The following is a 26,810-nucleotide window of genomic DNA, read 5'->3' as shown; positions in this document are numbered from 1 at the left end:
ACGTGTTTTCAACAGGAATTTGAGGAGGTGTTTGTTGTGAAGTATTTTGCAGAGATGTGTTTCCTAATCTTTGTAGGAAAAGTTGAAATTGAAGATTGGTAAGGAAATCATCCCCTAAATCAGCTAAATGAGCAGAAAATTGAGAGTACTTGGGGTTGTTGGGATCCATTAGATGATTAAATTTTAAAAAAAAAAATGTTAACAATATTTGATGAGATATAAAGTTAAATACTAAACAATAATTAGTAATAATATGCTAATAATAATAATAATAATAATAATAATAATAATTTTTGAGAAGATTTTAAATATGTATTACAAAGTGAGAGATAAGTGAATATAGGGATTTTTTTTGTGATTTTTTAAGTATGTGAAAATATATGGAAATGGATGTTTATTTATAGAGGAAAAAAAAATATATGAACGTTGGTGTATTTTTTTTTAATACGTAAATATGATTTATAACGGTTACAAAAATGTTACCGTTGGTTTAAATCAGGAATTTTTTCATTAGTTGGGAAAGGCTGACAAGACGCTTGTCAGCATGCCGTTGGGCCGCGTGATGTGCCCTGTTAGTAGCTGCAATTTTTATTTTTTTTTGCTTCCTTCCACCAAAACGCAGCGTTTTGGGGAATGTCATGAGGCCAAAAGTCCCAAAACACGTCGTTTTGGTGTGGGGTTAGCAAAAAAAAAAAAAAAAACTGAATATCAGTTTTCAAGTGGGGCCCACCGTACCACTGTTCACCCTTATTTCTCCTCATCCTATGCGTTGATTTCATTCTCCCCATGAGGAGATTATTTCCTTTCTCATTAGTGTAGACTATTTGTATTTTTTTCACACTTATTTCTTCTCATGTACATTTTTTACCTCACTGGTGTGAATGCTCTAAACCACATTATTTGCGTTGTGACGAGAAAAATCCGGGAACAAAGTAGCAAGTTTTTTGGGAAGTAAAGGAAAAAAAAAAAAAAAAAAGTTTAGTAAACCATCATATCATAATAATGATACACTTGTTTGGGTTAAGCTCACACATCATAGCAACAAAATATACAGTGAGTTGAATACTTGTTGAAAACCAAAGACATTACAGTAACTTAGAAAAATAACAACATTGCTTGATTAAATAACTAAAAGAGTATTTCATACAAGTTGAAGTTAGAGAGCCCGATAATAACCCTAATTGGAAACATACCTATCAACAAAAGGCCAGTTAAAGAAAAAAATAGGGGCTGCAAGTAACGAAAGATAAACGAGCTAAGTTAAGGCTAAGCCAAGCATGAGTTGTGTGACCCGACAAAGGTGACTAACAGATCATGCCCAAAAGACCTCGCACCAAAAGTAGCGTTGGCATCCTTGACCTCATCTAAACATAACTTACAAGTAATTTACAATGAGTAGCGAGGCATTCGATAATACTAACACATCATCTGGTGTACAACTGAAGGAGCAAACAGTAAGGGCTTTTCTTCCGTATCCTGCAAATGTATCTTCCACAAGGCATCTCCAGCAACTTTCCAAGCAAAGCCACATTTTTTTGGTTCCTTTTTTTCTATTGCATAGTCATAGCAAACACGATATATTGCCAAGGCCTCAAGTCGAATCTCTTCCCACTCTTTTTCACTTGACTCCAAATCATCAACACCGCCATATAGTACCTAGAAATGATTGAAATTATCATGCAGTAGAAGATACGTGGCCTGAAAGAAGCTCTACAGAAAACATATGCACAATTTATAAGAAAATATGGGTTGAAAGATTACCTTTCGGTAATGCTGATAAACTGCGGCTGTGTTTCCAGATTCATTCAGAGCCCTCTGCATATCAGTTCTGTAACTGGAGTAATGATCAGTCCAAAATCTTCGGTGCATTTCCGGAATTTCAACGTCGAAGCATTTCAGCTTCCAAACTGGTAAAACAATATATAACAAACCCAATACAGTTACTACCAGGCACCAGTGATCAACAGTAACACTATTTCCTTATTCATGAGAAGACTTCCAAATCAAGGACTGGATAATTTTTAAAAATACACAACAGTTGATTTGTCACTTAGTGAAGATGAATAGAAAGAGTCAGATAAAACCAACGTTCGAGATCAGCCCCTTTTTTCCAATACAAGTTTACCACTATAGCAGTGCCAGTGCTGCTAATGTTTTCTAAAGTTCATACAAAGACGTTTTGGCATTATAGTACCCCAAAATCCTAGTAGGCATATAAATGGGAGTACAACTAAACACTAGCAGTAAATTAGTAAGAAGATCGCGGAAACACTATTTGCACCATCAAATAAACTATTTTCCTCTACATTTTATATTATGTAAGCATTGCTTCGTAAGGTGCACTTTTATTTTGTATGGAGACTTAGATGCAGATAGAGAAAATTGAGGGGTCTGTATCTCTGTACTCTACTGGGAAAAACAACTTAAATCCATCCAATTGTTGTGTAACCAAAATATCTGATAAGCTTCACATCAGCAAATGAATTGCAATGCATTTTTCAATAAATTGCCATAGGGTGCAGAAGAGAAGCTACAAAAAGAGGCTCACTTGTAATTGGAGCAGTGAATTGATCAACTATGTCATGAATTTCACCCAAAACAGACTTGGATTTATAAGTGCAATGCTCTCCTCTTCCCATAAAATGGGGATATTTTTCCGGTATCAGCCGTTCGGGAACCACAACCTGTACAAATTAGATTGTGAAACTTGGAAACAAAAGCTGATATCAGTGACCAAAAAAATATATACTTGACCAGAGCTACACTAAGGCTGATACCCATATATTTGAAGGTATGATTTACAGAAAATTCAACTCTGTGACTTCAAGTAGGTTCATACTGCAATAACCGCAAGGAAGCATCACTACATAGCTGCCCTCCAACACAATCACAAATTGACAAACAAAACAGATAGAAGCAAATAGGGTCCATAATAAATTAATAATTACAGAAAAGCAAACTGGTTATCTCATAGCTCAATATACCTGCTAAAGTCAAGATGGATCAGGAGAATTCCTTAAAGACCAGGTGACTAAGAGACACATTCTTTATTACTTCCAGGTCCACATGAAAGTGCTCAATCAATTTCATTAGTCAAGTAATTAACTCATTCAATCTTCATCGTTGGAGAGTCAGAAATATTTTGCACTCTTGTGTAATTTGAAGTCTATCTCCTTTCTTTGACAGCAATGCTTACTATAAGGTTGAAACAGCAAGACTATCTCTTATGGCCCATGAACAGAAATGAAAACAAGAAGGCAAGATAAAAGAAAAAGGAATTCAGGAACCTATGAACTAATTAAACAACCAAACACAAGTTAAGGTATGGGACAGTGCAACTGCCTTCAGCATTTAATTATCGACTTTCCAAACACACACGTCAATTAGCCTGTAAAAGTCCATTTCCACATCGCTACAAGCATGTAGAGAAGTATATTCAGAAAATGTTTTCACATATGTATAATATAAGTAAGCAAAAGTAGAAGAGCAAGTAAACTGAAATTAGTTTCAGAAATCAAATAATTAACATCTTGGATGTGTAAAACTTAACAATACTAATGCCCCCAAAACCTGAATCTAGTGCTGAGGGAACTGACCTTTTTTCCCTTTTTCGGCGCATCCAGTGCATCATAGTATATGTTAATTAATTCATCCATTTTTCTCCTTAAAGCAGCTTTCTCATCTGCACATTCATCTCCCAGTGTCAACACTCGATCCATATACACTAGCCAACTATCTGCTGCTATACCCATTGCCTTACTGAAACAAGATTGTTCTACATTAGGGAACCCATATGTACATGTCATACTAGAAGACATACTTTTAGCTTCAGCCAAATTAAAATAAAAAAAAAAAACTGTTATTTTATCGCACGAAATGGTGGATAGCCACTTTATGCCACCATCGTAAAAATAAGTTCATATTTTAATTAAAAATACAAGGATTAAATGCAAAAGTGTCACAAAATGAAATGTGAATCTAACAGTTATAGTACAATGAACAAACCTTGGCTGGAACCTAGTAGTCAAGTATAATCGGAACAGCTCACGCTCTAATGTCTCACCAGAAGACAGACTTGCTACTTTTTTGACATTTGGGAAAGAAGCTGAACATATCCAAGGCTCACTCGGTCTGAAATGCTGTAAAAGCTGAAAAGATGAAAACAGTAGGCGTGGATGAATAGCCTGTATGACCATTACAAACAAGAAGAAGAAAAAAAGGTATATGCCCAGTCAATGTTGGAAGAGACTGTTTATTATCACAATTCTCAAACCCAAAGAACGCAATGCAGAAGTAAGAAAGAATATTGTAGCCATTTGTACATTTAACCAATCTTCAGGTGGTAAACCCGTATACTATAAACAAAGACGAATAAATACTTATTCTAACAATGTCCTTCATATCAATTATGAGCCAACTACCCTCAAGGAGAATTGTCAGTATTGAACATAATATTACAATTAATCCCAGGTCAAAAAAACCTGGGGGGATAGAGCTATTATTTTATATTATTTTAAAGATAAGCCCTTAAATCTTCAGATTAAATGAAGCCAGAGATAGAGATAAATTTATTTGTGATGTCATGAATTGGAAGAAATGGCCTCCACGTTCATCAAACTCCACATAGAATGATAGAATCCATGTGTTTGGGTCAAACAAAAAGCCTAAATTAAGCTTGAAGCATGCATGGCTAAGATTCAAAAATGATGTAGACAAACGTAAGTAAAACAAATGACCATCCTCTAAGTACTTTCTCAAAACTGGTGACATGTTTACTAATCAGTTTTCGCCAATGCACTACAATGACCATTTAACATCTCTGATATTTATTAGTAAGACTTATTAAAATGTCAAATGTTTTGAAGGGAAACAGCTACTTTGAAACAGAGGAAATACCGAATAGCGAGTATTACAAACAGATGAAAACAACAAAACTGCAAACCTCAGCATTTGTGGACACCCAATACATATCTCCATCATAATCACCACCAGCGATTTCATCTGCCATAGACCTTGGCCCCTTGCAAGGAAAGAAAATTCCATATTTTGCATTTCCCACAACGTCCTTTAAGCCCTCAATGTATCTTGCAGTCACAACATGTATATCCCCTGTATGAGTGCCTGGATTTCTATAGACTAATACTGGACCAGAAAGTTGTCCTTCCTCCCTACATAAGCAGAGAAAAAGCATTGAGCAAAAAGAAACATTATATAAGAAATTGATTTTTGCTTTAGAAAAAGGTAAGAAATGACCCAAACCTCAATGAGGTCACTCAGACAATAGAACTATGACCCTACACAATATGTTAAAAATTGAATTTATGCGCAAGACTGCGATTGAGGTGAGCATGTCACTACAACGTCAACAATGTTGCTAGTATCAAGTCAGAAAAATGAGTACTGTAAACTACAATCAAATCACAAAACTACGCTTCTAATATCCAAGACAACAGAACTTATAAAGAGCCCGGATCAAGTCAAACATGAATATTCAAATTAAGAGACAAAAATAAATAAATTGACTACAGATATAGCACAGAAGTAGCATAAAAAGGGTACGTTTATGAAGTAAATTGAATACAAAAGACATACAGAATTACACAAACTTCGCCTCTATTCAAAGTCCCCGTAGGATCAACTGTTCCCATTACATAGCAACTGCCTTTAACAGAGAATTTTCCTCCTTTAAGGCTCTTCATTTCCTCCTTCACAATATCAGATAAACGGTCTAGTAGGAAAGGTTCATCTAGAGGAATTCCAGACGCCACCATCTTAGCAGGTACAAAATCACCACTGAAATCCCAATTAACGGCAACTGAAAATGAAAGACAGCAGAGCAGAGAACATTAATAATTAGATAAGAACAACTCTTTAGCTAACCATATAATAAGTGATCTTGCTCTCAATTAAAAGAACAAAATGCCTCATCTCTTATCAAATAACGCAATCTCAGCCGAAGGTTACTTGACAGAATTTTAATTTTGTCATTTCGATAATAGTAGATAGCTAACTCCTGGTAAGTAGACTTCTTCAAATTAGAATATTCTAAAAAAAACTAATTCTGGAGCATTAACAAATATCTGATACTGATCTACAATCTGTATAAAAGAACCGTTAACGGAAAAGAGAAATAAATCTTGATTCTGCACTGAAAAAAGAAAAACAACAGGAACGTTACCTCTTAAGGCTGGTTTAGGTTTATGAAAAACTGCCAGTTGTTTTTTAAGAGCCTCTGAGAGCAGAGCCAGAAAATATTCCCTTGGCACCCCTCCATAGTGAAGAAGTGCAATCAAAGTCTTTGATAGACCAGCTACCTTCGGCTTATTGCTAGACATAGTTATAAACAATGATAGATTTTAAAGTAGAGATTAAGATCATATATTGCAACACATCCAACTACAAATGAAAGCTTCACTAGCTAAGCAAGCAATCAATATCATTGGTGAGTATAGCAATTACAATCATGTTGAACCGCTGAACCTGTGATTATGTTTGCTTCTGTGCTTGACTTACAATTTTGTTAGGACCATCAAGACAAAAAAGGTAAATGCAAAATAAAGTACAAACCTACAGTGCTCAGAAGCTTTAAATTCCAACTCAAATTATATTAACAATGCATGTTGGCAAAAGCATCTTATTAAGGATCAAAGAAGTCATAGATAACTCCACATAACCTGATGATGCCAATAACAAAGGATCTTCTAAGTTGACAACTAATGCTACCCAACACAATAATTATGCTACGAAAGTTATTCATGATCCTTCCAAATAGATTGGCTGGCGCAAGACCATATATAGGAGTTGAGGCCTGAGGGAGTTAATGTGGCTATGGTTTGACTTATTAAATCTGTAACTGTTTCATGAAATCATAATATATCAACAATTAATTTACCTTGTTGCCACAACTTCGAAAGAATTCACAGCTGGAGCATCTATAGGAATTTCATCATCTCTATCAACTTTCAGCATTGACCGTCGTACTTGAATTGTATTAGGAGGAAGCTGGAAAAAGTCAAGGAGGAAACGACAATTATAGACTGAAAAATGATAACAAAAAGAACAGCATTGTTTAGCTCCAGGACAAAATAGTATAAAATGTCAGTCCCAAAGACTAAAGTACGAGAAAATAAATATCTACTCAATAAATTTTTATTGTTTATCAAGTATTCAAGTGGCAAGCTTGTAATTAAATAGCGTAATTTTGCACTATTTACTAGTTAGCGGTTTTACCCCAAAGCTAATATTGTTGGTGTTTTACCCTAAAGTATAACAAACCTACCACTTGAAAACGAAATTCATTAAGATAAACCTGGGCAAGCCCCCAAAGTACAATCTTCACAATCCACTCACCATCACTTGTAAATAAATGCAATACATTAATACTTTCTCCGTTCCTCTAATATTGCAACATGGAGGAGAGGACACGGATTTTAAGAAGAGGAGAGAGATAGAGAGGAATAAAGAAAGGAACCCATGCGGGGAGGAGAGAGAAAGAGAGAAAGCATGTACAAATAAGAAATGTTCCAATATTTTTTAAACTTCCTTAAATGGTAGTTGTTGCAATATTTGGGGAACGAAGGAAGTATTAACCTTATCATAAGGAAACAAGTTTGATGCAAATCTTAAATATCTATTCTCCACCCTCCAGTTAAACTGGTGACCCCAAAAAACCTAAAATGCAAAAACTAGCCAATCCAGTACCGAAAGCCAGGGTACAGATTCAGAAAAATCCACACAGAGAGAGAGGGTGGGGGGGGGGGGGGGGGGGGGGGGGGGTGGGGCAGCAGCACAGTATAACAGATAGCAATCAAGATGAAGCAAAAGGAGAGGATTTCTCAAAGTTAGGAAATTCCGAGTTCCAAAGTCTGCAAGAAAGACAAGTTCAAGAGGGCCTTAATCAGAACAGGACATCTAAAAGCGAGATCTAGAGATATCCTTCAAAGTAGTGAGAACAAAAATAAACAAGAGCTCCAATTACACACATGACACCATTGAAACCTAAACAGTACAATAGAATTTTAATCCTATCCTGACCCAAGAAGCATCAGTAATGAAGAGGATGGGAGCAGATTACTACACCTTTTTGTTGACAAGAACAGTTCCCTTGATAGCCCGGCCTTGATGGAACAAGCGAAATTGAATCAGCAAAGGCTAGAAGATTTTGGAAACAAGAATTAATCAATTGCATATGTGATAGAATGTAGCAATGGTAACAAAATGCCTAAGTCACGTATTCCATGGCTGTAAGAGATACAATTACCGGTACACCGGGAGATTTATACTCGTTTAATACAGAAAAGTTGTGTGGAAATTGAATAGCTTCTAAAGATCCCTGCAGGTCGTAAGTATCAATTTAGCATCATGTTCACATATAAAAGTACAGGCAAACAAGATTCAAAAGCATCGTACCCAAGTTTCATTTTAAGATTCATACAAAAACATTTGAACAAGACCCCTACAACTGTTAGCAAAGATTCAAAAGCACATGGCACACAAATGGTTGTGGACAATGCACTAGGCTACTTGGGCAATGTGAATAAATTTTAAAGGGATGACGTGGAGAGAGCACACATACCTATACAAAAGTGACAGCCACCCAATTGTTTCCCTTAAATTTCCTAAACATTACGGACAGTGTAAATGTTTTCAGTAAATATATCACCACTACATCAGGTCAAAGCAGCCATATAATTACTTTAACCTGGCTGTGGTGCTTTGTGGTCCCCCACACATATAGATGATCGTGTTTAATAATTCAACTCAAACCTCAAAACACCCATGAAATTCACAAACAATTCAAACGAGTTTTTAATGACCACAAGGCATGTAGTTCAGAAGAAAATGGAAATTGGTTAGTCTTTCATGAGTCAAAGCTTCATCAGAGGTAGTTATAGCAATGAAATGAAACAAGCAAACTATCTCAACAGCGAACTTGAGCAGAAACTCAAACCTGATCATCGTCTTCACTATTCACACACCCATTAGTACAATTATGTGGGCACCTCAACGCAATATCTTCAGAGATAAAACCAGTACCATCAGTAAGAATCATAACTTTCCCATCATTATCTTTGGCAATGCTGCCATCTTCGTTCTGTCAAACACAAGTAAGAAACAAAGACAAAATGTTAAACTCATAACAGCTAACCCACAAAATGACTGGAAAAATAAGATTTCAAAGAAACCAGAGGTATTTACCAGACAGGGTATATCTTCGAGAACTTCAACGCGGAAATCATTGTAATTTATATCCAGGGTAATGGCTTTCGACAATATAAGAGATAATCTGATATTATAAATGGTTGGATTGGATACAGTATGTATGTGCATGAATAGGGCCCTGGCTTCTTGGATTGGCATATTACTCAATTCACGAGGATGCTTATTTAGAACACAAGCAAAGCCCTCCGTACAAACAAAGTAGCATTTAACTGAACTAGAAACAGAATCTTTCTTCTTTACCTCCTTGCCACCATCTTTATGAACTGAATTTTTTTTTTAAAAAAAAAACATTGAGGTTGAACAGTTGAGCTCACAAAATTCCATAAATATTCATGAACTAAAAATATTTGCTTACGATAATTTGATAATATATTGAATGCTACAACATTCTTTTTCTTTTGAATCCCACATCCATACAAATTAGCAAGAACTACCACACATGGCTAAGTAATCCTTGATTATGCTCACTAATGACCAAAAAAAAGATGGAAAAAAATGTTACAGCTTGTTCATTTTATCTCAACCTTTTGAACTATATACATAATTTCGATAAAATGTGAAGTTTTTAACTTTAAGCATTTATACCCTCTGTTGAGTGTTAACACATGACAATATGTGCAAATATGGAAAATATATGCTAGTATAAGAGTTGTCCGTAATCAAGCTCTCTGAGTTATTTACCTCCTAATCTCCTATAGTTAAATGACAAAAGTTCACCATAGAAGACAGAACCTGAGTGTTGAAACAATCAAGATACTATCTTGTGAGAGTATTTTTAGCACGGAAAACTCAACCATATAACAATCAGATACACCACCAACAAATTATTGGCCTAGTGGTAAAATAAGGACCGTCTAGGCTTCCCCGTGAGGTTGGGGGTTCAATCCCCACAGAGACACTTTGAAGGCGGGGATCCCCTACCCTTCCCCTCCACTCTCAAAGTATCTAGCCCACTAACCCAGACCTGGTTCAATTACAAGAGGTACCGGACAGGTATGGCAGTAGGGCAGTTACAAGATTAAAACATTGGACGAATAGAGAGAATATCAGATAGGTTTAAAATTATTGTTTCTTAATGACAATGCTTATGCAGCGATTGCTAGATACAACCTAGATACAGTAAAGTTAATTAATTTTGTCACAAATGCTTATTTTCAAGGCTTCTCAGTCTTCGTAAACCCTGCTATTCTATAGTGAAACCCAAAAATAAAAGGAGAATAAGAACTCACCAAAGAACCGATAACGTTTTCTACCAACAAAAAATCCTTTTTCAGCAATCTCATTAAAAATCGGATTCTGCATCATAGAGACTGGTCCTAGGCTCTCTGTTTCTTCCTCCATAAACTTCATTATTATTACATTTTCATCTTCAACAGTTTTCTGCAAAAGTGTAGCAGCCTTGTTCAGATACGGACCCTGCATCATAAAGTGAAGAGTCAACAGCTTCACAATATTTCAAAAGAAGATAATGGCAAGACAATCACTTAAAGAAAATATCTGAAATGGATTAACTTGCTAAGCAATGTAAGACTCGTCATATAACTCTTCTTAAGTGAATCTACATCATAAAATCATAAGCAAATATTCATTCCATAACCATATTGTCCTATATAATATTCCTATCAATTCACAGCAGTCTAAGGTTAACAAAGTCAATCCGTACTAGTGTACTAGGTACTACTAAAGTACGGAGTACTTATCATTCATACTTGGTAAGGACAACAGATTACACAATTATAATAACATTAATATAAATGAAGTTGAAGGGAATAGACAAAAAAGACTTTCTCGACAAATTTGACAATGCGAGAAATGGGCATGCATGAAAGCAACTCTTGGAAGTGGAGGCACACATCAATTACTTCTCCACCCAACAACAAACTTGAGGTAAAAGTACAAACCTTGAAGCAACAGTTTCCTCTGGAATCAATATGGCAATGGTAGTTGTATCTTTCTCCGGTTTCCCAGTTCATCTGTAAGATTCAAAAAGTATTAAAACGGTGAAGTGATATCAAAGCATGTTATGAGCCTAAGATAATGAACAAAGTTATGGACCTGCACCGTCTTCTCTAAAGAGAATTGTCATACATGCACACAAAGGTCTATCACTACTTGTACCAAACAAATAAAAAAACGTTAGCCAATCAGCAAAGACATTGGAGGTTTTCCTTAAGAGAATTATGTTTATGTGCTTTGGCAATTTGCTGAGTGCATAACAACTTTTCGTATAAAATGTTTTATGCAAACATCCTTAATTCATGTAGGTTAATGGGGGAAATATACAAACTTTAGTCACCCATAGTGTCAAAGTGATCACTTTTGAATTTAATTTACTAGCAAACATCACAGCTCTGCACATATTTACTCAAACACTACCAAGTAGCAAGCATACAAAATTGGGAGTGTTATTTGACCTTGTTAACTCGCTCTTTTTTATCGGAGGGTCTGCCAAATTTATTCCAAATATCGATCTCAAACTCCCTCATACCAAGACTTCGATAACTCAGAATTTGATCAACAGAAACATCCTCCAGCTTATCCCTATACAAAAAGCACTGTTCAGTATTCAAACTCGTAGTTCAACTCAGCACAAGAGATAAGAATATAAGATTAGATTTTACCACCCAACATAATTCAAAAGTAAGAAAGTCTTCCGGAATTCAAGTGTCTCAAGTGCTTCAAAAACAATATCTCTTTTACTCTTTGGCACAACCGGCTCCTCTTCAATCTTCATTGGTGAAATTGACTTACACACCCGCCTTCCAGTACTTACATCACCTAGGTAAATAATCAAATTATTCACTAAGTAATAAGAGAAAATAGATGGAAATCAAGCTAACAACAAAAAACTTGGTTAATACCCTCAAATATCACATACCAGGAGAGTCCGATTCACTCTTTCGTTTCGCCCCGCAAGATGTATTCCCTATAGATTATAGAATTCAAGTGTTTGATTGATCAAAACTTTAACACGAATATTAAAAGCACGCAAATCAAACATGTAAGACATAAAGGCCCGGTCCTTTGGACTTTTTTTTTTTTTTTTTTTGGAATTTTAGTTTAGTTCAACTCTATTAAATTCACTCCCATTAATTCAAAAGATACAGACTTCAAGAGAAACTTAATAGAAACTTTCCTATATTTACAAAAACCAAGGATAGAAGAATAATGCAACCACACATGAATCCTCCCCTAAGCATTTTTTGTAGAAGAATAAGTAATGCTAAAACCGAATGTTAAAAGTAGCAAAAAGACTAGATTTGTCTATACCCTTTTGCTAATATGAGTTATTGAACCAAATACTTCTTGCAAGTTGCTACAAAAAATTGTCATAACCTCTCAATAAATTTAAATATTATTTGACAGCATTTAAATCTGTACTAAAAGCTTGACTATGATGTATAAGAATATTGCGTTCATGTGGCATGGCCTAATTCCTGCTTAATGCAGTTACCAAAGAATTTAGCGCGTTCTTGTGTGGTTGGCTGCTTCCAAAAGAATTTCCCGGAACGAGGAGACCCAGAGCAACGATTAGTGGTACAATGAAATCTCCGGAATTGTCAGCGGCATCGACTACGGCCAGTATAAATTAGAGGATTTAGAGTCATCTTGTGCCTAAATCCTATGGCCTCGGCAGCGGTACCAAAATTATTGAGTGAAACCATATGATTTATCCTTGCTGCTAATTAGTGGGTATGATCCACCAATGCTTGCACTACTTTAATAGTCATGTTAACCAAAGTTAAAAGAAAATTATACCATGTTCATTTCCTTACTAATTGTTGTTTAGTTCACTTTTTCAATACTAAAATACCCAATACATAACACTAGCTAGATCTGAACTTTATCTTTACTAGGACAGCCAACGCGCGCGATGCGCGCGGAGTGGCTTATCCTTTCTTGATGTTTATATTGGGTTGTGTTTAAACTTTCCACGACATTGAGTTTTTAAAGAAAATAGTTTGATAAATTAATGGAATTTGTATATTGAGTTGTGTTTAAACTTTTCATTTTTCCTTTTCCACTTGTTTACAACTTTTCCTCACGAAACATCTATGCAATTATTCAACAGTGCAATATTGCAATAACATCTACAAACTTAATTAGTAATAGATTAAATATAATTAAAAAAAATCATAGAGCACATATTATATACTAACATAAATAATTTAACATTGATTATGCATATAATAATGGAAAAGTTTTCCTACTATTTGCAAGTGTATACTCTCACCCAATCTAGTAATTACTCTTATAAATTATCTGGGATTAACTATATGAAACTAAAAAAGAGAAACAGTTACACCTAACAATGCTCTACCATTTAAGCTAACAAGTTTCTTCACAACATTAATTTTACTTATATAATATCCGAAAATACAGCTTATCAATAATGCAAAATATAACATATATCTTTGATATAGTAATGTTGAAGCAGGCACAATATACAACTTGGCCGATAAATTTTTCAAATGATACAACAGAGAGTAACTCTGCTTATCACATTATATCTCAAAAAAGGAGGTATGTATTGACATTGGAGAAATATTAAGCCCAAATCTCCATTACCAAAAAATCTCCATTATACATCACTGGTCTTATCCACTAATATCTAGGAACTAACCATCACCAATGATATCATAAGGATTCGTCAATAATGAATCAATATAACCAATAAAAAAATATTAATAAAAACACAAATTTTGGGTCAAAGAACTAAGTTCTTATAAACATAATTATTGAAATTGTATAATAATAATCAAAATATTACGTTTAAATCTAAGGGTGGAGATTTCTTTTCTCATTTCTTATTTTTCATTCTAGCAAATCCCTATTCCCTATATATATATATATATATATATATATAAAGATTGATGGAATCAAGCATGTAATTAAATTAAAGATTTAATTCGGTTTAAAATATTAATGGATAGTTTTAGACTTTTGGTATGGTTTTTATAAATTGTTGAGTGCCTTTTGCAGGAGTCTATAAGAAGCTATTACTATTAAGTTATACGCTGAGGTTATTATGCATGTTTTAAGCATTAAGGTATTCAAGCAACAAGGGTAATTAGAAGGATTTCATGAATAAATTTATGCGAGCTCACTAAATATTCAAGCATTTAATTGGAATAATTTGATTACTTAAATAATTATTGTTCTGGCTTTATTGGTCATGTTGTTTGAGTTAATACTTTGAAATAAATTGGTCATGCTGTCGTATTTACTAAGCCTAAGCCAATTAATTAAAAACGCCAACTTGGAGCATAGTAACATACCTAGCAATGAAGTACTGGTTGGAGAAAACACAAGGCCAACTACACCAACCGATAAGTTAATAACTTATACTTGTATTACAGCCTTTACAGGATATTGCAGTCAGATTTAGTTAAGAGTCTTAAGACTAAATGAAGCGACTAGATCATGCTCATATAGACCTAGCAGTCTGCCGAAATCTAAACATACAACTAGATTTACATTGTAATACATGCATTGTAAGTGTACAACAATAACAATGCATCTTAACGCATCATCTGGCGGAGAACTGATGGCGCAAACAATATAAGTTTTTCACCTGAACTCTTCAAATATATCTTTCACAAGGCATCTCCAGCAACTTTCCATGCAAAGCCACATTTTTTGGGGTCATTATTATCTATTGCATAGTCATAGCAAACATGATATATAGCCAAGGCTTCAAGACGAATCTCTTTCCAAGCTTTTTCAATCGTGTCCGAATCATATGCATCAACACCGCCATAAAGTTCCTAGTGATGATTCAAACAGACATTTAAGAATAAATACCAGACCATAATAGAGTTCCAAAGCAAAAGACAGGCACACATATTGGTTAATATTACCTTTCGGTATTTCTGATAAACAAAATCTGCATTTTTAGATTCATTTAGTGCCTTCTGCATCTCGAATCTGTACTTGTCGTAGTGATTTTTCCACAGCACAATATACATTTCCGGAATATTAGCTTCATAGCACTCTAGCTTCCTAACTTATTGGGGGGGGGGGGGGGGACCGAAAAACACAGTTAAAAAATTTCGCCACTTCAAACTGAGTAGCAATACTAGCAAGGGTCAGATAAAACCAAAGCTTGATCAGCCCTATCCATAGATGATCAAGCTACACAGAAGTGCTGCTAGTGTGTGAACATAACTGGTGTTGCTTGGGCAAAAGTATGGCACAAATGTTTTTTTGAGGTCCAACATAACAAAACAGTTTTACGTGTAAAGTACAGACACAAAACCACATTAAAAGCTTGTAAAGCATTAACGGGAGGACATAAGCACCCCCACAATTCTAGCAGTAAAGTAATAATCGACTAATTTCCTTAGTATTTTAAATGGTGGTTATAGGGGTAATGGAGTGCAGTGATATTCAAGCTACTATAAAAGAAGCTGAAAACTTTGGGTTAGCAATTGAATTATGTTGCATTATAATAATCTACATACCAAATCAAGTATGAAGTATAAAACAGATGAAAATGAAAGAGCTCACGTTTTATTGGAGCACTCAGTTGATCCACTATGTCATGAATTTCACCCAATATAGACTTGGATTTGTAGGTGCAATGCTCGCCTCTTCCCATGAAATGAGGATATCTGGGTGGTTTCAGTCTCTCTGGAACAATAATCTGCAGATACCAGGTCATAAAAGATAGAGAATTAAGCTGACATAAGAAACACGAAAATCAAACAACTTGACCAAAACTACGCCACAACCAAAATCATTACTAATGAAGTAATGAACATCATTTACATGCACTAATTCGACTTATGTAACTTTATCAGTTCAACTATTAGGTGCATACTGCATGAAATTCAAAGTAGCCACTACATTGCTACCCTCCTTAACAACCACTAATTCAAAAAAAAAAACTGCTAAAGAAAGTTTCATTGAGCCCAGAATAGCAAGGTTTCACAAATTGGATTATTGTGAGGCAGTGTAGGACTGTAGGTTAGCAGAATTCACGACAATTTATTTATCACCGAATGACGCTCTGCACAGTGACAACTTGAATCAACTATGACTAGGTTTATTTTTTTACATGCCATACTGAAAGGTAAAACAGCAACAGCCATTCAGGCTTACAGTTAAAGTAGCAAAAAGATCAAAGGCAAATCAAGGTATGGGACAATCACCAGCCATCAGTATTCAATTAGTTTACGGTATGGGAACTGACCGTTATACCCTTTGTAGGTGCATCCAGAGCATCATAGTATAGGTCAATCAACTTATAAATTTTTTCCTTCAGAGCAACTTTTTCATCAGCGCAGTCATCTCCCAATGTCAACAGTCGATCCATATACACAAGCCACCAATCTGCAGCTATACCCATAGCCTTGCTGAAACAGGAGCTCAACATTAGCAATCAGATATACGAGTCATATGCATACCATGAGCAATAGAACAATTAAAACAGTTGTCTTTTGAGCATTAGGAAATTGAGAACTTAGAACAATCCTCTTTTGACCATCGGGTAAATGAAATAAAACAAAGTTGATCATTAGACAATTGTGGAATTACAATGACAGTTTCTGTGAGCCTGTACACACTTTGGATGAAATCTAGTCTCCCTGTATAAACGAATGAGTTTTCGCTCCAATTCCTCAGGTGAAGGAAGACTTTCCTTGTTGACAATTGGCTGAGAATTACATTTCCAAAGCCCACTTGGTTTGAAATACTTCAGAAGCTGAAACAAAAGATTGATGAGCCTAGCTTAATCATTGTGAATAAAAAAGAACACATATAACGAAAAACTGATCTGGTGAATGAGGCAGTTCAACTTAAACCCCAAAAGAACACAAAGCTGCAGGAAGAAAGAATAATGCAGCCACACTTGCTACAAATCTACAATGGTCGTGCATAAATACTTGCTACAAAACAATGGTTTAATATTATTTGACACGCTACAATGGTTGTGCATAAGGACCTACTACAATGGTTGTGCATAAGGACCTGCTACAATTATTTACCATGCCACGCTCATCAAAGGATAACTCTGCATTTTTGCTTGAAACATGCAAGACATGGTGAGATAAGTTAATAAAGAGTGAGAAGAATTCGATATACTAGTATGTAATAAGAAAATACTTGTGTACTGCAAGAACTGTAACAAAGGTTCAGAAAACAAGTTGAAATACACTAAATCAAAAGATAATTTTCAGAGATCCTCAATAATTATCGTGGTATGTTATTTGTCGAGTATGATGACAAAGAGACTATATAAAAGATGAACATGAACAGAACATAGGTGCAGACCTCAGAATTCCTGGAGACCCAGTACATGTCTCCATCATAATCACCACCAGCAATTTCATCTGCCAAGGACCTTAGCCCCTTGGAAGGAAAAAATATTCCATATTTAGCGTTTCCTACATATTCCTCCAAACCCTCAACATATCTTGCATTCAAAACATGAATATCGCCGGGGTGAGTGCCTGGATTTCTATAGACTAATACTGGTCCAGAAAGTTGTCCCTGATCCCTATATGAACAGAGAACAAAATTGAGCGAGATGATACAATCTATGCATTTGGTATACCCAAAATTTTAAAGGGACAATTCAAACTCAAGCCTATAGAATAAAATAAAATAAAATAAAAGTTGCTGTTGAATGATAATATTGACATGACATCAAGGAACATATGCCAGGTAATACGATAGAAATAAATACATACAGAATTATGCAAACTTCACCAACATTCAGTGTTTCAGTGGGATCTGCTGTTCCCATTAAATACAAACTGGCACTAACTGGAAGTTTCCCTCCTTTGAGACTTTTCATTTCTTCCTTTGCTATATCAGATAGACGGTGTCGAAGATATGGCTCATCCAGAGGAATTCCAGATGCAATCATCCGTGCAACAATGAACTCATCAGTGAATTCCCAATTAACAGCGACTACATATATTATCAAAAAGACCAGGAAAGAAATTAGAAAATTTCCATAAAACTGGTCTAGGAAATTAGAAATTGACCAAAAATGGGGATGGTCTATATACATTACTTCAATTTAAGTAATTGGCCTACTATACAATTATTCAATAAAGAAGAAATACAGAAGGGATGGGAACATAATCCTGATTTGGCAAAGAAATAAAACTCAGCAACATTACCTCTTGTTGCTGATTTAGTTCTGTACAAAACAGACCAAGGTTTGGTAAGAACCTCCCACAGCATAGCCAAAAACACATCCTTTGGCACCCCTCCATAGCTAAGTAGCGCAATCAGATTCTTTGATAAAGCAGCATCCTTTGGTTTATTGCTAGAAAATGACAGATAGTAAACAACAATTGCAAACACAAATTATTACTTGTATATATTATGATTACACAACAAGACAGTAACTAGTATGATAAAGGAGGAGGAGAGACAGTGTAAAAAAAAGTGGATTTCAACTATGAAGCACAAGTACGGCCATCATGTGTGGCCCAGGTTGGATGAAGGTACCATTGAGTTGATTTGTAAATTGTAACCATGCTTATGGAAGTATCCCTCTATTATGGTGAAAAATGACTCTTTCACATAGATGTGAAAATTTGCAGTGCAGTATCACCATCAGACTTTTAAGTTAGCTTGGCTCAAAAACATGAGTATAAGAGCTTTAGGCCTAAATATTCATGTAAAACTTGAATTTGGACAATGAGAGAATTAGGATTTAGGAATATTCAACAGTAACTAGGCAATTTGAAATGCAGCAAATTAATCTGCAGTGGTTTACCTGGTTGCTACAACCTCAAACGAATTTACAGTTGGAGCACCTGAAAGTTTTTCATCAGATTCAATTTTTAACATCGACCGTCGAACTTGAATGGTATTAGGAGGAAGCTGGAGGAAAAAGGAAGGAATGTCAACTGCTAATACAAATTACAAAAGAGGAATGAGTTCAATTAGATCAGGTTTTTCAAGAGAGTCAAAAAGACGATCTATTATATAACACGGCGAGGTAGCAAGCTCTATGATACAACTGGAAATAATAAAACAAAAATGAAATTTGACAATATACATAATCCAATCACTCCGCTTGCCACCCTAAAAAATAAAGTACAGTATAGAAGAGTGAATAATTTACCTTTCTGTTCACAAGAACAGTTCCCTTTATAGCTTTACCTTTGTGGAACATACGAAACTGTATCAGCAAAGGCTGAAAGTAGGAGACAACAGGCAAAAATATATCAATTTCATGCAGAAGGATGAAGCGACACAGACAGAAAATGTCATAAAACATTAAAACCATAGATAGCAAGCTTGTTGTAAATGGACATACCGGCACAGCCGGGAGTGATCTCAACTCTGTTAATCCAGAATAGTTGTCAGGAAAATGAAATGCTTCTACAGATCCATGCAAGCCCTGAGATGTAAAACAACATTATTCATGCATACAGAATTGCAGGTAAAACTATGTTCCTTTTAGAAAAAAGCACGTAGAAGCATAATTGCAGTTAAGTGATGGACAAAAAGTACTTCATCAAATCAAACTTGTTACAAATGAGCCACATAGCATTGTTTTCATCAATATATTGCATTATTGCATACTGATCTGTTACCAAATGATTGAAATTTGCTCAGGAGGCAACCTAGACCTGTTCAGGAAAAAAAAAAAAAAAAAAAAAAAAAAAGGGGTGCCCACATTTCGTCTTTGTTCAAACTCACAGTCAGTATTCAGATGGTAGAAATACGGAGAGACTTTAAAGTTTTGAACTTTTATTGACGGGTTGACATCTATTAACAGGCATGCAGTAGCCGACCCACTTATGGGATTAAGGCCCTGTTCACTTCACTTTAAAAAAAAATATTAAGTAAAAATAATTTCAGTTCCGTAAAATTAATTTCAATTCAGTAAAAATAATTTCAGTTCAGTAAAATTCAGTTTTCTTAAAGAAGAATCATAAAAGAAAATCAGTAAAAATAATTTCAGTTCAGCATAAATAATTTCAATTCAGTAAAATTAATTTAAGTTCAATAAAAATAATTTAAGTTCAGTAAATATAATTTTGTTTAAGTAAAAATAATTTCAATTTAGCAAAAATAAGGTGAAGTGAACGGGGCCTAAGGCTTTGATTGATTGACATCTATTAACAATTTTGCACTATTTAGCAGATTTATTGTAATACTTCTTAACAAAACCTCAAGCAATATCGACCTACTGTAGTATGACGTGAATTAAACACATTGGAAGCTAGCAACATCACCCTATATAGAACACGACTTAGTTAGTTATCTTTATTAAGAAGCAAGTTCTATACAATTTACTAACTACATATAGCATACATGTTTGTAAATGAAAACACATATGGTCATTGTCTACTTTAACCAAGCTGATATTCCCCAACAAATATATAGTGGGTTGAAAGTCAATCATTATAGACTTGTGGTATTCTAACTGAATTCTTAAAAAGGTAGATGGCTAAAATCAGCCATGAAACTCATAAAACTGGAACAAAAATTTACACGCAGCATATATAAGTAGTCTTGCCCGACTGTGGCCTTTATAATAAAATTATGGTGTTTTCTCTCTTTATTGCTACAGTATTTGCTAGCATGATGTTTTTGTTAAAAAACGCCCCTCTATCAGGTGTGCGATTAAATACTCGTAGATTCTCTTTTTTTGGTTATTGAAATGAATTGCTTTCGGCCTGTTTATTAGGCAGACAACGCTTGGGGTACACTAGAAACATTCCACATGTTTCTTTAACTGCATTCTATTCCCACTACATCATTGACTTACCCAAATATTCCCATGCAATACGGTGTTGGCTTTTACTATACTCCTTTAAGGTTTATCCTACATATTAGACCTGACAATTCTGACCCAAACCCAATGACCCGACCCGAATGACCCGATCCATGACCCGAAATCGACCCGAAATTGACCCAAAACTTGAATCAACCTGACTCGAAGTGGAATTGACCCGAACTTAACCCGAAACCCGAAATGACCCGACCCGAAGTTGACCCGAAGTGACCCGAGACCCGAATTTGACCAGATACCCAAAGTGACCTGACCTTTAACTTGAATTAATTGACCCAAATAGACTCGAAACCCAAAGTGACCCGAACCAAAACTATGTTATACCTTAAATGACCAAAATCTATTTAAGCTAAAGACTTGACCTGAGCAAACCGAAATAGAAAAAAATCGCAATCAAACTAACTTAATTTTTTTTATTAATTTATAATGAGTAACAGTGTAAGTAATTTACATATTTTGAGCATTACTTTTCTCGATTGCTTCGGCCTTTTTATCTCTATAAGTTATTAAAAAATCGTAAAAAGATTGAAATTTAACGACTATTCTACGGAGTTTGTCCATAAGATTAAAAAAATTAACTAAAGCTCGAAATAAAAGTCACAATTCTCACAAGTCTAGAAAAAAAAAATAGTGCAATAATAATGCGTACATAAGATAATGTTAATACCAAATGAAATTACAAAATAATCTAAAGTCAAACAATTACTGTATTCCATGAAAAAAGTAGCTTTAATAAATATAGTGAGTTTTTCGTCAAAAAATATATAAATATATACTACGTCTGTTTCATATTATTTTCAACGATTAGACATTTTTCCTCTTTACTTTATGTCAAATCGTTGCAAATAATATGAAACGGAGGTAGTATATAGAGTTGAATTTAATCCAATGCATCGACCCGAATATGACCCGACCTGAAGTTGACCCGAAAATTGGACCCGAAGATTGACCCGACTCGAACTGACCCGACCCGAACTTGACCCGAAATGTTGACCCGAACCCGACCCGATTATCAATTGACCCGAAATCAACTCGAAACCCGAAATGACCCGACCCGATAACTTTGTGACCCAAAATGACCCGACCCGAATGACCCATTTGCCAGGTCTACTACAGATAGAGAAGCCTTCTGTCTATATTTTTACCTTAGGTTTTGTAGTGAAATTAGTAACAGTAAGAATCAAGTCTTTCTTATAATTTTACTCAGAGAGTTCAGACAAAGTTGTTGATTAAGTAAATGCTTAAAGCAAGTAAACTTGAGCCTGTACAGCACAACAGACCTGATCATTCTCTTCATTGTTCACGTAACCATTAAAACAGTTATGAGGACACCTTAAAGCAAGATCTTCAGAGATGAAACCAGTTCCATCTGTAAACATCAAGGCTTTATTATTTGTACCATAGATAATTTCACCATTTTCATCCTGTCAACAATATACAACATATCAACAAAAGGACCACAAAAGGAGCAACAATAGATACGTGAAGAAAACTGATGCTTTACCCGACAAAATACATCTTCAACGACTTCAACACACAAATTATCAAAATTTAGCTCCAAGGTTATGGTTTTCGACAGCATAAGAGAAAACCTACCAGCATGAACACCAAGCAATGAGCACATAGATCCATAGATGAGCTAATGAACTAATTTAAGTTCTTAATCTGGCAACATACTGGTAGCATTGTGTATGTACACTGGCTGGTATTAGCTTTTACTTTTTACAGTACCTTGCCATATAATTCGACGGATTGGTAGCCTTATGTATGTGCATGAATAAGCCTCTTGCTTCCTGGACTGACAAATTCAAAAGTTGAGGTGGCTTCCTTAATAGTGTCGCAAGCCCCTCCATACAAACAAAATAGCACTTTACGGGGCTAGAAGTTGGATCTTTCTTCTTTTCCTCTTTTCCGCCATCCTTATAAACTGATTAGGGAAAAAATAAGACATTGAATTTCATGGCATGATCAAGCTCACCAAGAAATAAATCATAAAGTCACGTCACATTCAAAAAAAATTAAATTGAAACAAAGAATTCAATAAAAAAAAAAATATAGGGGATCCCAAATTCAATTCTTAATGCATCACACTTTCACACAAATGGATTTCAAGAACAGCCACACATGACTTACAAATCTTTGACTACCTGAGTAAGATAAGAGAAAAGAAGGAATCTTACAGTCTATATTTTTTTTTTTTTGAAGGAAAATCTTACGGTCTATATAGTTCACCTGTATTTAGGAGATCTTATCACCAAAAAAAAAAAAAAAAAAAAAAAAGAGAGAGAGAAAAAGAAATATTAAGAGCCTAATGGGAGAATTTACATAAGAAGTGAATGTAAATCAAATGCTCGAATGGGATAATTTTCTGAGGGTATGACGGAAAAACTCCAACTAATTACATCTTGACATCAAAGTGACTTGTTTTCGTTTCTGTGCAAGGATTTTAATTTCCAAACAAATTATTATGAATGATTCTAATAAGAGTTCTGCAATTTGCAGCAGCTACCCTATCAAACAACACAATTGTGGCCCAAGGTATGAGACAAGCACTCTAGTCATAGTTGTCATCCTAGTACCAACTCCAGAAAATTTGGGCAACTCTGCATATAAGTATAGTGCTGGAGTTATAGAACCCCATCACCCCTAGATCAGTTTTTAAAACTTCACAGATTCAAACAACGGACAGCTACAAGATAAAAACTTACAACATCGAAAGAACAAAAGAGCTCCAAATTTCTAATATTTGAAATTCTTGGTTAAATATATAACTAAATACCAATGTGTATGCAGCGACGGCAAGCTACAAGTTAGTTATACTATAAATTCAATGCTTTATCATTATTGCAAACTTTTGAGCCAACCCAAGTACCACATAAAACTCAAGATAAAATAATTTGCAAAGCTTTTCAATCTTGATGCAACCCGTCATTTTCTTGTGCATCCCCAGAAACATAAAAACAATTTTCTAAAAACAAACTCACCAAAAAACTGGTAACACTTTCTACCAAAACAGATTCCTTCAGAAATCTTATTGAAAACCGGACTTTGCATCATAGCCTCTATTCCTAGGCTTTCTGTTTCTTGCTCCATAAACTTCACTATTAGTACATTTTCATCTCCTACAACTTTCTGTAAGAGTGTAGCTGCCTTGTTCAGGTATGGACCCTGCATCAGCATCGCACAGTAAAGACTCAGCAATTTCTAAATACAAGTAGTTTATAAGAAGAATACGACAGTATCAGAGCTTTCAAAAAGGACTAGCTGCTAGGCAATGTAAACTCATGAACAAGTGAAAGAAGAACAGTTAAAATTGAATTGTACAAGAAGTTAAAGAGAACAAACAAAGAAGAATTTACCAATAAATTTACTCATGCAAACAATGGCGTACATGATGAGCACCCGAGGTAAGAAAGGCATGCATAAAAATTTCTACACAAGAACTAAAAGGAAGCAAAAAGTATGAACCTTGAAGCGACAGTTTCCTTGCGCATCAACATGACAATGGTAGTTGTACCTTTCTCTAGTTTCCCAATCCATCTGTAACACTCGAAAAAGTGCAAGAAAGAGATGAGATACAGAGCAAGCTATCATACTGTAAAGTAATAAAACCCTTGAGGTGTGAAGAAAACAAGGTAGTGACATACTGACATGCACCATCCCCTAAATATAGCTAAAAAGTTGCAAAGCAGCACAAAGGTATATCACCACAATAAGTCAATAATAGTCTTATGTGTACTCGTCAGCAAAGGCCGATGTTTCACTAACATTAAGACTATATGCTACGGCAATCAACTGAACACTAAACACAGTTTCTCATGAAATGTGAATATGTAGCATCACCAAAAATGATCAAATCGAAAGATTCTATGTATAGGTACGTATACGAACTTTACTTTCCCATGGTGTCATGACCTACCAGTAATAATGTCCATAAGCAAAACTATTTGTGTGTTCATTTTACTAGCAGCTATCTCCGTCACAATTATACCTACTTGAGCATGACACAATATATTATATGTGAAATTGTAAGCACAATATGACCTTAAGAACTCGCTCTTTTTCCTGGCAAATGCTTCTACCAAAATCATTCCATATCTCAACCTCAAAGTCCCTCATAGAAAGCCTTTGATAACTCATAATTTGATCAGCAGAAACAATATCCTCCAGCTTCAATCTGCACAAAAAAACACCCTTAATTTCTGAAATCGTAAATCAAATCAACAAGTCATAGATTTTAACATTACCTCCCAATGTAGTTCAAAATTAAGAAGGCCTTTCGGAATTCAAGTTTTTCAAACGCATCTAACACAATCTCTCTTCTACTCTTCACCACATTAGGCTCCTCTTCACCCTTAGTCGGCGAGTTAAAGTCACACACCCGCCTTACAGTACTTACACCACCTAAGAAATGATCAAGATCTTCAAATAATAAAAACAAGAAAATAGAGGGTTTGTAACTTGTAACACAACTCTAATATTCTCAGATAATATTACATACCAGGACAATCTGATTCCCTCTTCCGCTTATTCTCACTTGATTTATTCCCTGGAAAATTCAAGTGTTCTATGAAGTCAGTAACTCAGTATTTTACTTTAAACGCTATGTTACCCGAACTCGGCTTTTTAGTGAATAATTACCCTGCTTCGTCCCAAAAAAAGTGTTGCATTGTCCATACGGACCATACTCACGTCCGAGTGTCAAGGATCCGACAAAAATAGGAAATGAAGAGCATATGTAGCAACAATAGCATGCTACATCAAACTAACTGAACAAATTTGATGTAAATTTAAACTAGCTGAGCAATAAAAATAAGTTTAAAAATAATCTAATTAACTTAAATGATTATGAGAGAGAACCTAGGGGAGTGACGGCAGGAGAAGGCGGAAGCGGAGATTGCGGAGAAGAGCGAGAATTGTTGTTCTTGGCCAAATAAACAACATAAGCACTCAAATTTCTAATACTAATTTTTGAATTACGAAAAATGCCGAGAATTCTCAAAGATTCTTGTTCGCCAATATCAGATAGATAACTAATCGCGACGGAGTTCGCCGGTGGCTGCGATTTCTCGTCGTAAATTGCATGCAGCTGCTCCACCAACGCCGCCGGCAGCGGCGGGAGTTCCGACGGTGCAACAGCCATTAATGGTCAAGAAAAAGTGGAGAGAGAATTTTCAAAGATGTTTGATCACTGATTAGTGAGAGCTAATGGAGGGGAAACTGAGTGAGTGAGTGTATTTATAATAAAAAAAAATTGATAAATAAATAAAGTTTAATTTAATTTCCCGCTAGTTTGATCACATAATCTTTTGCTTCTTCAGTAAGACTCTTTATATACGTTCACTTATTATTATTTTTTTAAATTTTTATTTCCCCCTAGTTTGATCAATCTTCTTTTTCGATAAGCTATTAATGAATAGCTTGATTTTAATGGTAAGGTTGGCCTTAAGGCTGAGGTTCAATTTTCACTCGAGGCAATTTGAAGATGAGAATCTCTTATCCTTTCCTGCTTACTCTTAAAGTGTCTCGTTAATTTGATTCAATAAAGTCTGTCTCTAAATTCACGATGCCACAAAACTGCCAACATTCATCATTTATTTTTTTACCCTTGTGAAAATGCTAAACCACTTTAGCCAACATCGCCCTACTGTAAAATAAAGGCATGATCACCATATACGGTGACACGGTGTACTGAAAACACTCACCTCGCCAATTTTGGCCACTACACAGCGTCAAGACTTTCAAGAGGAAGAGGAGGCAACAGATTATGGTAGAGGTGGGGAGATCTATCATAAATTCATACTGTACAGAAAATATAATC

General features: G+C 35.1%; 1 protein-coding gene and 1 pseudogene across 1 annotated transcript; both read right to left on the bottom strand.

Annotated features, from left to right (window-relative positions):
* Window positions 1-1,170: 1,170 nt before the first annotated feature.
* LOC145577623 (putative RNA-dependent RNA polymerase 3) lies at window positions 1,171-11,995 on the bottom strand. The gene is made up of 17 exons (XM_081635110.1): window positions 11,844-11,995; window positions 11,637-11,763; window positions 11,124-11,195; window positions 10,452-10,638; window positions 9,199-9,485; window positions 8,951-9,094; window positions 8,261-8,332; window positions 8,080-8,151; window positions 6,893-7,002; window positions 6,179-6,327; window positions 5,593-5,815; window positions 4,943-5,168; window positions 4,006-4,148; window positions 3,597-3,759; window positions 2,549-2,684; window positions 1,762-1,907; window positions 1,171-1,656 (listed from the first exon to the last, which is right to left on the bottom strand). The coding sequence occupies exons 1-17, from the start codon at window positions 11,954-11,956 to the stop codon at window positions 1,417-1,419; spliced, it is 2,610 nt and encodes an 869-aa protein (XP_081491236.1). The 5' UTR covers window positions 11,957-11,995; the 3' UTR covers window positions 1,171-1,416.
* A 2,749-nt stretch (window positions 11,996-14,744) lies between these two features.
* LOC145577622 (putative RNA-dependent RNA polymerase 5) lies at window positions 14,745-26,132 on the bottom strand (annotated as a pseudogene).
* Between the last annotated feature and the right edge of the window lie 678 nt (window positions 26,133-26,810).

Source organism: Chenopodium album, chromosome 14, assembly GCF_948465745.1.
Source record: "Chenopodium album chromosome 14, dcCheAlbu1.1, whole genome shotgun sequence".
In the NCBI taxonomy this organism is placed as follows: Eukaryota; Viridiplantae; Streptophyta; class Magnoliopsida; order Caryophyllales; family Amaranthaceae; genus Chenopodium; species Chenopodium album.
The sequence above is the reverse complement of the archived record's forward strand: the minus strand, read 5'-3'. Positions and strand labels throughout refer to the sequence as shown.

What these genes read in the sequence shown, in the direction of transcription:
- LOC145577623 (XM_081635110.1), bottom strand. Translation starts at nt 11,956, where the DNA reads ATGAAGATTGAAGAGGAGCCGGTTGTGCCAAAGAGTAAAAGAGATATT. An exon ending in ACTACTAGGTTCCAGCCAAG is followed by an intron (nt 3,760 to 4,005) that starts GTTTGTTCATTG and finishes ATCTTGTTTCAG; the next exon opens with TAAGGCAATGGGTATAGCAG. An exon ending in CGCCGAAAAAGGGAAAAAAG is followed by an intron (nt 2,685 to 3,596) that starts GTCAGTTCCCTC and finishes TAATTTGTACAG; the next exon opens with GTTGTGGTTCCCGAACGGCT.